General features: G+C 32.6%; 3 protein-coding genes across 5 annotated transcripts; all 3 read right to left on the bottom strand.

The window, feature by feature from the left end:
• Nucleotides 1-307: 307 nt before the first annotated feature.
• Nucleotides 308-3517, bottom strand: LOC130965321 (uncharacterized). Of its 2 annotated transcripts, none has more exons than XM_057890085.1 (6): nt 3352-3517; nt 2999-3090; nt 1135-2163; nt 983-1048; nt 694-892; nt 308-612 (listed from the first exon to the last, which is right to left on the bottom strand). In XM_057890085.1, the coding sequence occupies exons 2-6, from the start codon at nt 2999-3001 to the stop codon at nt 560-562; spliced, it is 1350 nt and encodes a 449-aa protein (XP_057746068.1). In that variant the 5' UTR covers nt 3002-3090; nt 3352-3517; the 3' UTR covers nt 308-559. The 2 variants fall into 2 exon arrangements, with proteins under 2 accessions (XP_057746068.1, XP_057746067.1); XM_057890084.1 differs by having other exon boundaries at nt 983-1055; nt 1136-2163.
• A 2671-nt stretch (nt 3518-6188) lies between these two features.
• On the bottom strand, nt 6189-6789 carry LOC130970150 (zinc finger protein ZAT18-like). Its single transcript, XM_057896147.1, has one exon. The coding sequence runs from the start codon at nt 6722-6724 to the stop codon at nt 6278-6280; it is 447 nt and encodes a 148-aa protein (XP_057752130.1). The 5' UTR covers nt 6725-6789; the 3' UTR covers nt 6189-6277.
• A 1925-nt stretch (nt 6790-8714) lies between these two features.
• On the bottom strand, nt 8715-13118 carry LOC130967562 (protein ALP1-like). Of its 2 annotated transcripts, none has more exons than XM_057892474.1 (3): nt 13047-13118; nt 12677-12876; nt 8715-10339 (listed from the first exon to the last, which is right to left on the bottom strand). In XM_057892474.1, exons 2-3 carry the CDS (start codon nt 12816-12818, stop codon nt 9294-9296), a joined length of 1188 nt encoding a protein of 395 aa, XP_057748457.1. In that variant the 5' UTR covers nt 12819-12876; nt 13047-13118; the 3' UTR covers nt 8715-9293. The 2 variants fall into 2 exon arrangements, with proteins under 2 accessions (XP_057748457.1, XP_057748458.1); XM_057892475.1 differs by having other exon boundaries at nt 12677-12873; nt 13047-13115.
• Between the last annotated feature and the right edge of the window lie 1518 nt (nt 13119-14636).

The following is a 14636-nucleotide window of genomic DNA, read 5'->3' as shown; positions in this document are numbered from 1 at the left end:
TTTTGGTTTTAATGCTCAAGATCGGAGTTACTAATAATTTAAGATTTTGGATGTTTTGTTTAAAGGCCGAAAAGTGAGAAAAATACCACTTAAAATCATTTAAGTTTTTTTGGTTTGTTTGATGTGTACATTTTCACTCCAAAGTTCAAACTATCAAAGGCACTTCACGGGCCAATTATGTATTAATCTAAAAATTAACGTACTCAACTGAAACTACCTCCTTTTACTGGCTCGAAGCAATGGCTTTACCTTGCGTAAAGAGATTAATCTGAAACATTAACGAGTCCAGAAGTCTTGCTCCTTTAAATTACTAATCAACGTTAACCTTGGCTTTCACGATAATGCCACATATAATTCTGTCCAAAGCACCTAATTCTTTTGATCTGTTAAAATGCTAAAATGAAGCTTCCAATACACTAAGCAAGGCCGCAAGGGTCCATAGTTTACTGGAGTTTGCCGAGTCAGAGAACGAAAAATACTAAAAATGAAGACATTATTCTGCACACGAGTTCTAAACTAGGTTGCATTTTCACAAAGGCTTCGGAGTTAGATTTTTAAGTTACTCTTTTCCATAAATGCGCTGAAGCTCACGCGTTGCTGCTTGGTAAGATTCTGAAGAGGAGTTGAAAGAATTGGATGAGTGACATACCAAACAACCAGAAACAGTAAGACTTGAGAGAGAAATTCATTTACCTTTCCAATAGCGAAATGCTTTCTGATTAATTGGGGCACCAAAGACAGTTTGAATTGTATCAAACAACATACTTTCAGGGGTACTCTTCAATTCCTGTACTATTTGATAAATGGTCTTCCCATTATCAAAATAAATGTGATTGTTTGGATGTTTTGATTTGCAATTAGCATGTCTCTCAAACTCATATGCATTCAGAGCCTGATATGATAAAACATCAGCAGGTCAGTCAATGGCTTTTAAGAAATGGAAAACGGTCACTGAGGTGCGTAATCAGGATGGATTACAAACCTTCGAATAGTTGCATTTCTTACACCCACAAAGATAGCCAGATCCTTTTATAATTCCACGAAGTTCCTTCATCCGTAATATTTAACCATAAACTTATTAGAAAGAACTTTAAACTAAAATGGTAAACATTAACAATAAATACTATCTTTTACCTCACGGGCCGCCGACACATACTTTACAGGAACACCATCCAGCATACCAGTAGATATCAAGCTCCTGACATTAGTTGGGAAGCTGTTTGGAGATTCTTTCTTGTTTGCTTTGGACTCTTGTTTATTCTTGGAAACAGTTTCAGACTTTTGTTTTACTACTTGAGGAGTATTTGCAACTGCACCTGGATTTGATGCATCCAACTCTTTCTCATGACCTGCTCCTGGAATATGGACTGAAGATTGATTATATAATTGACCATAATCTGCAGCAGGCCTACCAGCAGGGATAATACCCCGTTCATCCGGGAACCCGCCAAATGGAATCACATTTGTGTTATCTTTGCTATAGGAATCAGTACCAAATGACATGCCTGTGTCACCTCCTTTGCCATAGGGGGCACCAGAAGATCTCACATGAACATCCCCTCCGTTATAGGCAAGACCCATTAAAGTTACATTACCATCCTTATCAATTTCCCCACCATAGACCTGATGTAGATCACCATTGCTTTGCATATTGTAATTAAGTCCCTCAGGATGATGTCGTACACCATCAATATCCTTAACCTGACTTACTTTAACTTTTTTAACTCCACCATAATTTAGAGGTGCTTCCGAATTTTCAACTGAATGAGAGATAGACAAGCCAATAGAGGAATTGTCCCCATACTGATTAGTCATTGCCCTTGATCTGACATTAGAGCTACCAGCTGGAACATAAACATTCTTTTCAATGACATTGACCTGCCTGGTTTCAGACCCAAATAACTGATCAACAATATTTGATACCGAAAAACCAGAGCTGTTGTCCCAAGGAGGATAATTGACATTTGAAAATCCCGAACTAGATTTTCCATTTACATCTTCTACTGCTTGCTTCTTGTTTGGAAAAAGATCCACTTCAGCAGAATCAACAAACCACTGATGAGGTCGTTTTGGTTCAACTTTGGAAGGATTATCAAAAGTTGTCTCTCTGTCATTAATGTGTCCTGAACCCTTTACCGTCCAAAATCCCTTATTTTGAAAAGACTGCAAAAAAAGAAAAAAAAAAAAACTCACTATAACTTTACATCTTAGCAATTTTCAGCTTTTCTTTGTTTCATTCAAATTCAATCAATAACATCTAAGCAGGATAAAGGTGGTTAATTACATCCCAGACTATGTCAGATGACCAGGTAGACAGTAATTTAGTGAAAAGTGTTGCTATTCACTAGAAATGTTACATGTATGCAAACTGACAAATGACATGGCAATAGAAAAAATGCTGCAGGTTTTAGCCTTTTATGTTTTGATTATATATTTGGTTTCATACAAAATAAAATTTTCACAAATCGTAATCAAACATATATAATTGAGTCTAAAAGTAAGACCGTATAGCGGTTTGAAACTTTTCTTTTAGATCATCCTCTTTGGCTTATCCCAATAATAGAGACTACCAACCTGGCTTATCCAGAAGTAACCTTTGATGTTAAGGTCTTCTATCATAAGCCCTTTACTCATTTAATCACATATATAAGACAATGATATCCCTATCACCGAGATTTTGTTGTGCTCCCCACATTCCATTTGTTTACAGATGCTTTATACTTTTACAGATCCTCAGTCTCAACTCTCAAGCCAAAAGCAATGAGCCCAAAATATCATATGAAAGCATGAGAAGCTCCTTGATTTTCCAAACAATAGAAGCAACATGCAAGTGCAACATCTATCTACAAACCCAATGTGCATTCGCAAGAGGACTAAATTAAGCTCCTTACAAATGAACAACACTTATAACAATACAGAATCTTCAGCAAAAAGGAAAAGCAGTGAACAATGCACAATTTACTCATCCTAGTAGAAAAAGTTGACAAATTATATATACCATTTGCTTCTGGGTTTGCAGGTGAATCCACTGTAAATTTGTTGCTGATTCCAAGTGAAAATTTTCTCAGTTGCCAATCACCAAAACAACTCCTGCAACAAGAGAAAAATCCCCTTAATGTACTGTAACATAGTTCACACTTCACACACATCCTTCAATGTTTCAAAAATAACCAATTAATAATGAATTTTAATTTTTACTGCCTCACATTACATTACATATAATCTTTCTTTCAAGAAAAAAAAAAAAAATCGAAACTGCATATCAAGCTGATTACAGAACGAAAATTCCCATAAATTCACCAGCGCCAAAATAAAACAACCGAGCTAAAGGAATTAGAAGAAAGCGATTACCTTTGCGAAATTGGAACAGTAAGAGGGAAGAAGCTTCGAGAAGGTTCCACGATCCGTGCCCGGAAACCTAATCGGAAGACCTTTACGACGGTATTAGAGAGAGAGAGAGAGAGAGGTTCGTATGATAGGACAGGGTGTGTGTGGAGCACTCGATTTCTTTCTCTTGGAAGGGTTGTAGGATAGGGTGAACCTGAACCGATCGCTACTCAGGGTTACGCCCATTTGTTTCTCGACACGTGTCTTCGTCAGATGGAATCTGAACCGTTGGATGGGCTGAGAAACTTTAACAACATACAATTGGTTCGGTGTATGAGGAAATGCAACGCATGCAAGTTGCAATGCCAAGAATAGAATAATGAGAATAATAGACCTTGCTTGACCAATCACCACATAAAAACTAACTTTTTTTTTTTTTTTGCATATATATATTTTTCGATAATGTTCACGGTTAAAGTAGTAAAAACTTTATTATTAGTTTTTGTTACCCAAATTCCAAACATATTTTAGAGGTTAATGTAGTTCAAAAATTTGTAATTTTTTTTCTTAGTTTGAGTTTTTGAAAAAAAAATTAAGAATAGAACTAATTCATCTATTACTCTACTAACATGAATATTTTTTATATTAACAGCCGGTAAAAAACGACTACAAATTAATAAAAATAAAAAATTAATTTTTAATTAGTTAATAATAATTAATTTTTTATTATAGTTTTTTAAGTTAATTTTAAAAAATTTAAAACTTAAGATAAAAATAATTTCAAAAAAAAATTTCTAAATGAATTGTTGAAAATTATACAATGGGCCTAGTCATTTTATTTCATTTGTTTTATTATTTTTAAGTAAATAATCAATTTTTTATTATAAAAAATTTAAATACTTTTAAATGGTCCCTCTTAATCTAACTTCATATATTTCAATATTCTGCCACTTTTTTTATCATTTTTTTCTAGTACAAATCAGCCTCCTCTAAATGACATATTTGATCTTGTTTGACATTAGAGAGGATCTGAACGTATCAGGTATGCGGTGAGATAACCTCATCACTTATCAAACTCCTCCCGTGTCCAAGATGTAGCAATCATAGTGAAATTATACTTTATGTACTAAGAGACTGTGCTTTTGCGTCTAGCATCTGGGATGCCCTTTTATCACCAATGTGGAAACAAAGTTTCTTTAATTCAAGCCTGCATGATTGGATTAAAGCTAACCTCTTCGCACATATCAACTGGCAATGCATTTTTGGTGTTGCTATCTCCTCAATCTGGTTCTTCCGCAACAAACTAATTTTTGAAGGTAAAGACAGCTCTGCATCTTCAGTCCTAGCTCAAATTCGAATCCGAAGTGATGAATTCAGCCGATTCACAAGGAATATGACTCATTTAAACACCTATAGTGCTAAGCATGATCGTCCAATATGCTGGACTCCCCCTAGCGAAGGTGTTGTAAAATTGAATGTTGATGGCTCTCTTTTTTTTGCGCATAAAAATAATACTGCGTGTGGTGAAATTGTTAGGAACTATCTTGGAGGCTTCGTGAAAGACTTCTCTTATAACCTTGGAAGTTGATCAATTATGCATGCAAAGCTTTGGGATATAATCCATGGTCTTAAAAGTGTCTCTAATCGTACTTAATCTATTGTTATCTTAGAATCTAATTCGACTGCTGTTCTAAAATTTATCTCTCATGGATGTCCTGCAGGCCACCCGTACTTTTGTTGAAGAGATTAAGCTCCATGCCAATCGAATCTCTCAAGTGTATTGGAGTTATGTTCCCAAAGAAGCAAACTTTACTGCTGATGATTTAGCAAAGAAAGGACAACACCTCCCTTTTGGATTGCATACTTTTGACTCAGCCCCTGCTCAGATTACACACATTCTTGTCACTGATATAGCTAATGTTCTCCTCTTTAGAGGACTGGTCTAATTGGTTTTCTTTGTTCTGTTTGGGGTCTTTGAACCCTCCTCTCACAAAAAAAAAAAAAAATCTCTCCTTATAGTCGACAAACTTAGTAGCTATGGTATTTCTCTTTCTTTCTCTTTCTTCAAGGGCTTCAATTATCTAAAGAGTTAGTAAAACCAAGGTCAAGTCAAAGGAACAATAACATTGTACAACATTAGTGCTACAACATTTTAATATTAATATTCTCCAGTGATTTGAATAATTAAATAAACCTCTCTCACTATAATTCCATTGTTCGTACCCGAATCCAATAGCAAAATCACCTGCACCTCGTCAAATTCAACACTTGTCCCTCATTTATTCAATGCAGAAACTCCACCGATCGAACCACATTCATTCAATAATCTCTACGATCAAACCTGTGGAAGCTCCGAAAGCTTGCACCGAAGAATAATAGGGACTTAATTATTATCATCTATCATTGGAGGCGTACAAATGCGGAGATCGAAAACGTTAGATTTTTCTGCCACAACAGCGGTAGCATTCTCACCAGAAAATATGGTTGGCACTACGACCTTGTTGTTGAAATCTGTGTTCTAGCATGAGTTAATGAAGAAGAGATAGAGACAAAGATAAATTTGGAGAGTTCATAGCTATGGTAGTAGCTATAGAATTTGATGGATTCTTTCGTTACTACTTTTAATTATTGGACTTATTGGGGGTGGGTAAAGTTAGAGTTGGGATTAAGATTAGGTTAATTTAGGAAAGATAATTTAAAAATTTTGAATAATTTTTTAAAGTTTCTATAGTTTTGTCAATAGAAACTTATTTTTTACAGGCACAACGTTAATTTTATTTTTTTTAGTGGTTAGATTCTCAGCACCTGAAAAAAACTAGTATGCTTAATAAAAAAAAAAATTAAATTCCAGACAAAAAAAGTTAAATGAAAGACTACAACTAGAAGTTGCCTCAAATTAAGAAAATACTCCAATAATCAAATAAAACAATCCAACATAGGAGTCTTTAGGTTAATTAAGCTTGAGATCATTCTCAGAGGGCGTGAGGTTCAAGTCTAAGCACAAATTAAACCTTCTAGTTTTAACACTACCATCACTAGTAGATTTGGTCATGGCACCATGATCATGAATTACCATTCCACCATTTCTATGCTTTCTCATATGTCCTCCAAGGGCTTGTCCAACCGCAAACTCGAGCCCACAAATAGAACACGAGTGCATCTTGTTCTTCGTCATCATGTTCCACGATGATGACGAAGAACTTGATGGTAATTGACACGAAAGATCTGCACCCATCATGAGCTTAAGCTTCTTATGACTCGCTCTGTGTCCTCCAAGTGCTTGAAAAGATAGGAACCTCCTATGACATGTCTTGCACTTAAAGCCACCAACCTTCAATGGATGGTTATTGGTTTTGGTCTCACCAACTTTTGTTAGTAACATCAAGCAATTAACCATGTCTAAGTAGACCAACAGGGTACTATTGCATGTATAATATAAGGTTGAGGAATGTAATGTTTTATGGTGATAGTTATGTGTGAATTTTGGTTGCACCGAGCTCTAATATATATATGACAGTAGCAACTGACTATAGACTATAGTTTTAGTTTAATTACTTGTATGTAATTAAGCAATGATTGATAGTGGGAAACTAAGTAACGCGGTTGAAGTACAACAATGGGACTAATTGCTTTTTCTTTGTAACGAAGGAATTATTAATTAAAAAATAAATTTACGATCTTAATTAATTAATTATACCTTGGGGTATAATAATTTATTTTCAGAAATGATTATAGATATATAATTAAGATGACGTTGTTAAGAATAAGATTGCGTGAGCGTGTGTATATGACTACATAGATGGGTTGTGTTTTGTCATTTATGGTTGTCCATGTTGAAGGATCCAACGAAAACCATTAGTGAGAGTGGAAATTACGATGGGAATGAGTATGAATGAGTAGAAAGGAAAATGGAAGGTAGAAGCTAAGAAGATTGTTACACCGCGTGGGTCCTAAGATAAAAAAGATTTTTAATTAAATGTTCACAACATAAGTAAGAGTTTAGCTACCAAAGAAACCCAAAAAGGTTGTTGTAACAGTGAATTGTGAATCAAGACGAAATTTATCTATCATATCCTATAATGTCATTATTTAGAATCAACTATGTTATATATATATATATATATATATATACATATATATATATCAATTATTTATAAAAAAAATATGTTAAAATATAAAATATATATTAAAAATAAATTAAATGATATATATTCATATTAGCAGTACATAAAATTAAATTCTATTACTTACTATGAGTCTATCAAAAAAGCTTAGAAATCAATCTTTTTAACAACATTTAGCTCTCTTTTCTTATTGGCGAAAGAATTTAGTTCTTAATTAGGCCCTAAAAGTATTTAGGTAAAAGATAAAAATAACATTTTAAATTATTAAATCTCGTTGATATTTTAACTACTACGGTAAACAGTTAGTATTGGAAATGGATTTTTTTATTTTTTCTCAATATTTTTGTAAAAGTGTAATTTTTTATCATATATTTTTTAAGCAGACTAAAAAAAAATAGGTGAGAGAAAATATTAAATAATGAGAGATCACATTTTATAAAAAAAATTGAGAAAAAAAATTAAAAGAATCTATTTTCTTAATATTTAAAATAAAAGTTAAAAAGTCACCAAAAAAAAAATAAAAGTTAAAAGTGGAAAATCCTAAAGTTTAATTTGTGAGAATAAAGCAAGGAAACGAAGAAAGAAGTCAGCAGAGGCAAGAAAAGTGTTCCAATGCAGAAGCTTCGTTAAGTCAAAGTAGTTACGATGAGTCAATTACTCAATTAAGTTATAGAAAGCTTTCCAACAAATACGTTTAGGATTTCCCTTTAAATATATAAGAAAAGAGGAAGTATAGCCAGCTAATGGAGTATTTGTACAATGTGTACAATGAAGATTTATTCGATTCAGTAGATGTTTATTATTTTTGGTACTCAGATGTTTATTTTGGATAGTATGGATGTATTGTATTTAAAAAATTAGTAATATTTTATTTTAGATGTTCATTTCTAGATGTTCATTTTTTATTCCATTGATTCCCTAGCAAAATTCGAAAGAAAAATTTTTAAAGTCCCAAAAATAGGTAAAGAAAAAACCTTTGGTATAGAAACCTTTAGCGAAAATACTGTGACTTGAACAGCTTATGCCAAAAAAACTTGACTCAAAGAAATTTATCTTTTTAACTACTATCAAGAAAATTTAAAGGTTATGCACTATTATGTTCAATTTTTTTTTAATCAACAAATTGTCCAAAAATAAAATTATTACATGATCTATCTTAAATAATAATAAAAAGACATAAGTTTCTCAGTCAAGAAACATTTCCGCAAAAAAAAAAAAAGATCCAATGAGTTAGTTCAACAACAATAACCTCAAATTCAGTAATAAATTTCCTAGTAAGGTTCATAACAAAAGCATCTGAAATCATAAGTATTTACACATGATTCTTCAAATAGCATCCACGAATGTAATGTGAAAATATTACTCAAATCCAAGTACAATTGACCTAGTTATGATCAACTCTGTTAATTCTACTAAGAAATTTAAGTTGACATCAGTTTACCACTATGTTGATCCTCAAAGAAATCAAAGAGAAAGATCATTATCACATGCGAGGTGTATTTGTAAGCAGAGATTTTAGAGGGAAAAGGATGAAAGGAAAAAATTTAGCTGCGTTTTGTTCACATTTTCATTTTTTTTTTCCAGTTTGACTGTTTTCTGTTTTTAGAATTTTGTGAAGAGAAAAAGAAAAATAGTGAAAACAATACAATTCTGTTTCCTGTTTTCATCTCCTATTTTCTTTTTCTTTTCACGAAATTTTGAAAACAGAAAACACAAAAATGAAAATAGAAAATGAAAACGCACGCAAGTAACTATGATTTTCCATTTTACTCTAAAATCCGATTGCTCTAAAACCTCAACTTGAATAGACTATGAATTTCAAAAAGTAACAGAGTATGATGATCATGGAGGCAGAATTCTAGTCAAGTAGAGAGAGAGCTTTTCTCTCAGTGATGCTCCCTTTGCATCTGAAGCTCCACATATCAGTTGATGGTAACCGGAGTCGTGATTGTGAGCCAAAGAAAGCTCATCCTGCACCTCGTCTTCCATATCGATAACAATGTTGTGAAGTAAGCAGCAAACCAGAATGATCCTCGGCAACCTGTGTTTGTCCGGCCGCCACATTGATCCTTGAATGATTTTCCACATCTCCTTTAGCCTCATCAGCGCCCTCTGCCCCAGCATCCGCGTCGCGAAATGCTGCCGGTTAAAATTCGCCTTTGGCTCGGCGAGCTCTTTTCCTTCATAGGGGACAAGGAGGTAAGGCAGTAGAGGATAGCCTAAATCGCCAATAATATATTCCCTTATTTCACATCCTTCAGAGACAAGTAATGTCTTACCATTCAACCTGTCTCCTTTATCACAAAGTTTGCAGAAGTTTGAACTCTCAAACACCAACCAATCCTTCATTTTACCTGGCCAGCCGGTGACTATGTCACGGAACCTCATGTCAGCATCCACTATCGCCTGCAAGACCATGCTGTGGTTCTTCTCGTGATCAAGCCACACGTTACTCGAAGGTTCTGAGGCAGGCAAACACATTGTAATGTGTGTAGCATCAATTACACCACAGCAGTTGGGAAGGCCACGTACTTGCTCGAATTTGGATTTGATTGCAACCATTTCTGATTCAGTAGGCCATTGCAAGTGGTGTAGCCCTCTTTCTTCCATGGATTCGACAAATCGCCAAGTGACTTGTGAGACAGTTGAGTGGTTTAGCCCGAACGAGTCACCAATTGTGACCAGCGAATCACCCGATCCCAGCCTTCGTAATGCCACGGCTACCTGATCATATAGAGACATTGGCTTGCCACTTGTAAATATAAAATGTGCTGATTTTGTCTTCATATCTTCCTTAACAAGTGAGCATATGTACTCAAATGTGTTTCTTGAGATCTTGAAAACAGACTGAAAGCTATCCAAAGACTTTGATGGAGACTGCTGAAGACCTGCAAAAAACAGGTCACTATAATTCGTTCAAGGAAAAGCAATTCTCCTTTGCTATCTCTAAAAGAAACAGGTCACTTGAAGGATCTAACTGTTACTGACAGAGATCAAGAACCATAAACTTTGTTACGAAATAAGTAAGGTTCATATATATGTAAATTATGAAATATGTCTAATTATAGATGTAAGTTGCCAAATAAACACAAACCTAACATAAAAATGTCTAAAGATTCATGGCAATTGATTTTGTCTTTAAGATAAAAGCAGCACGTGTTGTTTCTAGTTTCCCCATCAATAAGCTATTCCTATAAGATAAATTCCGCAAAATGCTTATGCTTGTTCCTTCCTATGCAAGCACTTGCTCACAATCTTCGATTGATTATTTACTGAAAACACAGATCTGCAAAAAACTATAGCATAATGTTATGACACAATCCTAGTATACTTCATTAAAACCTTTGAAAAATTGAGTTGAATAATTAACACATCTGTGGATCAATGTATCTCTGCTACTAAACCCACCGTTTGACGGACTATAAAAGCCGAGAATAAACAAATTACTTGTGAACATGATGGGTTTATTGAAAATCTGTTACTTTATTCGGACTTATCACTTTAAGCAATCAATCAAACAATCACTAGTAAATGATTAACTAAAGGAGGATGCGAACTAGAAACATGATGCTGAATTGTCTGTTATAATTGGTACTAACATTACTTAATAAACTAAACAAAAATCTAATTTTTCCCTGATTCAATGCTCGTGGTAACTTCCTTCAGCAGCAGAAATTGAATTAAAATCAAGTAGCTGTACTAAAGAGTTTCAGAAAATGTGGTATATTATATCTTGGTAGCATTTGCTTAAATAGCTGCAGCCTGATCTATATCATAGAGATGAACCATTTCAAAAATAAATAAAACCAAGGACAAACAGATATAATTTATCTAAGAGTAATGTAAAAGAAACAGATAAATAATTAGAGTAATTGTAAAATTTATCAGCAAACTTTTGAACACGTCAAGAGTATTTGTTCTCATTCTACAGCATATTATGTATTCAGCATCCCTGTTAGCATGGAATTGATTTCATGAAAACCAACAACTGAGAATATGCTCACCATCCATGTTTAAAATAGTATTAAAACATAGAAACTGCACTACACCTTGAAACTAACCAATAAAATGAGAGCCGTTGGACTTGAAACAAAAAGAAGGTCAATTACTTTGCCCCCCTCGAAATTTATAAATAAAAATAAGTATTTACAAGCTGTTGAGGGCATGGATATAAAACTAAAATTTGCTCTGCCACTATGAATAAACCCTCTATCAAGGTTAGTTATGCCTTTTACTAGTTAATTGCTACTCTTTCTTTTTGAACTCAATAACATGAACCATTTATTTAGCAACAGGAATTTGCAGAGACACGGCCTATTGAGTAATGAGCATAACACTAGAGAAGTGCTACACAGCCAGAAACACATAAGCAAACCATATCATAGTTGATTAGTATTTTCCTTGAATGGTAATTTCCCTCTAGAAAAACAAATCTTTGAGTTACAAGAACCAATCACAAGTCACAACAATATAGTAATGGCAGTAAAGTTCTAAATTTCCATATACTTGTTCATCAGCATTTGATGAATTGGTAATTTGTTGAGGAGTAACAGTCACATATACATGTATAACCTGTAATTTCTTAGCATAAGCACTTAGACGATTCCAGAAACACGAAACTTGATATCACATTTCACATTAAACAGTTATCTTCTACAAGGGGCAAGAAGAAAAAAGTATAATTCTCTTTGGATTACTTTTTTCTTTTGGGGTTCCCAAGATATCTGCCACCGGACGATGTAACAAATCCCTTCACATATTGTAGGGCAACTTAAGGAAGGAGAAGGTCCTTCTCTGTTTGGATTTTCGTTACTCGACGCATAATGTACTATATCTATATGATACAATAACAAGTGTAGGCTTCATTACATAGTAATTATACAATGTCACTAAACATTTCTTGATTGGTAAGCCAAATGGATCGGAGTAACAGTCAACTCGAGAGTCAAATTAGGGATCCATAGCTCATGCATCAAAACTCAAAATGCATTGGCATGATTCAATACAAGTAGAAATTCAATGAGAAAATAAGCAAAAACTAAAATCATGTAAAAATTAGAGATGTTAAGATACCAACACAAGACACCCCATGACAGCAAGATTCATCAACAAACCAAAAATCCATAACATCAAACATATGAAAACAAACACAAACATGAAAACACCAAGAAAAAAAAACATGACTCGAATTAAGAAACAGTAAAAGTGAAGAAAGAGAACCAAACCATTAATCCTCTTTGAGAAGTCATGCCACCAATCTAGAGGACCCTCTTTGTTTTGAGGGGACCCAGAAACAGAAGAACCATTCTCATCATGCTTCTTGTCTTGCTTTTTTCTCTTCTTGTAACCTCTCACAGGACCCATCATCAGCCACAACAAACAAATTCGAATCTACACCACGAATTTGGGGTGAGGGAAAAACCTGCTGCAATTCACAGTAAAATAACAAATCAAACCAAAAGAATAATATATTCACACACACATATATATATATATATACACACAGATACATACATACATATATTATATCATTATTATGGTGACATAATAGATAAATAAATATATATAATATAATTAGAGTAAGAAAATACAAACCTTAGAGAGTGAAGAGCTGTGAGATGGTGGTGGGAATAGGAATGACAAGTTTCGGGGCAGTGTCAAATGTTAAATGGGGTGTTTTTGTGAGTGAGGCGTTCTTCAAAGTTTTAAAGCATGCAACAAAGGAGATAGCTTTGGTAAAAAAACTAAAAATAAAAGTTACAATTTATTTTTTTATAATCTATTTTATTACCTTTTATTGTGATTCTCAATTTAATATTTTAAGATATAAAAAATTGTACTTATATCATTTAACGCTTTTAGTTATAAAAAATAAAAAGTTAGCTAGTATTAATTCAAATATAAGACAAAAATAAGATAAAAATGTTGACTACTTAACATTTTTTGTTAAGTCCATTGTATTTTTTTTGTCTTATTTGTCATAAATTTTTATAAAATATTATTTTTATTCTAAATATAAATTAAGTAGTATTATTTTAAAAATATTTGTTTTATAATTATAGAATAATAGTTTTGGATAGTAGACTTTCAACTATTACTTTTACAAATACAACAACGGTCATAATTGATTTTTTATAATTTGATTAATTTGACTAAATTTTTATCTAATAACTCTTAATTATTAATTTCACATAAAATTAACTGCACCTGAATTTTCACTATAGTATAAATATCAGAATTATTAAATATAGTTTAACTATTAGTTTTTACCTCTAAATTGTATTCGGCGTTTATATCTTAAGAAAAATTGTAAGTGTTTTAGTATTTAATCATTATTATTAGATATATATTAAAATTAGTTATTAATATAAAATTTATATTAAAAATGAATTAAACAATATATATAGAGAGTAATTAATTTTGGTATATAAATATTATTTTTATTTAATATTTTAAGTATTTTAATAATTTTAATCATTAATTTTATTTGCAAAATATATACATAATTAAAATCAATTATTAAAATAATTAAAACAACTAACATCATATGTTTACCATGTCTTATAGTTAATTTTGTATTATATAAAATGTAGCAGCAGTAACTCCAAGTAGCACCAAAACATATGGGTTGGTTTTTGTTCTTTTTATTAAGTGTTTAAGATAATGTGTTGTGTGTCAGCACATGAAATGAATTTGAGCAACATATAACAAACCGACTGTGTGAATAAAAAGAAGAGATGTCAAAGAATATTATCTGTACTATTTATATATACATTTTTGTTATATGCTTTCTACTTTTAACATTAAAAATGATTAATAAAAATAAAAATCTATTATAAATAAAAATTATTTAAAAAATACACCCAAGAATTAGTATAAATATCATTTCTCATATCTTAGAATAACAATTAACAACCCAATTTTGCATGTATTAAGGTTCAAAATTTGTGATAGAGTTGTGCAATAAATTTACTTTAAGGTATTTGAACTTTTTGTGCACTAATAAAAATTGGGGAAGACTAGTGTACAGATGTAAATTGAGAAAAGCGTACAGAGAATTTGTTTTTTGTGGCTGGAAGTGGACACGTGTGACGTTTAATTTATAACGGAGAAGGCTTTGAGGGTGTGAGATTTGATGTAAGCTCAGAAGGCTTACTAGTGGTGAGCCGAGTCGAAGAGGTATGG

The sequence above is a fragment of the Arachis stenosperma genome, chromosome 3 (assembly GCF_014773155.1).
Source record: "Arachis stenosperma cultivar V10309 chromosome 3, arast.V10309.gnm1.PFL2, whole genome shotgun sequence".
Lineage (NCBI taxonomy): Eukaryota > Viridiplantae > Streptophyta > Magnoliopsida > Fabales > Fabaceae > Arachis > Arachis stenosperma.
This window is presented reverse-complemented; position numbering and strand designations above follow the sequence as displayed.

Excerpts from the sequence above, each read along its gene's own strand:
- LOC130965321 (XM_057890084.1), bottom strand. Across the intron at positions 893-982 it reads AGAAATGCAACTATTCGAAG|GCTCTGAATGCATATGAGTT; the intron begins GTTTGTAATCCA and ends TTATCATATCAG. Across the intron at positions 613-693 it reads AGCATTTCGCTATTGGAAAG|AATCTTACCAAGCAGCAACG; the intron begins GTAAATGAATTT and ends ACTCCTCTTCAG.
- LOC130970150 (XM_057896147.1), bottom strand. The coding sequence starts at position 6,724 with ATGGTTAATTGCTTGATGTTACTAACAAAAGTTGGTGAGACCAAAACC.
- LOC130967562 (XM_057892474.1), bottom strand. The coding sequence starts at position 12,818 with ATGATGGGTCCTGTGAGAGGTTACAAGAAGAGAAAAAAGCAAGACAAG. Across the intron at positions 10,340-12,676 it reads CTTCTCAAAGAGGATTAATG|GTCTTCAGCAGTCTCCATCA; the intron begins GTTTGGTTCTCT and ends TGTTTTTTGCAG.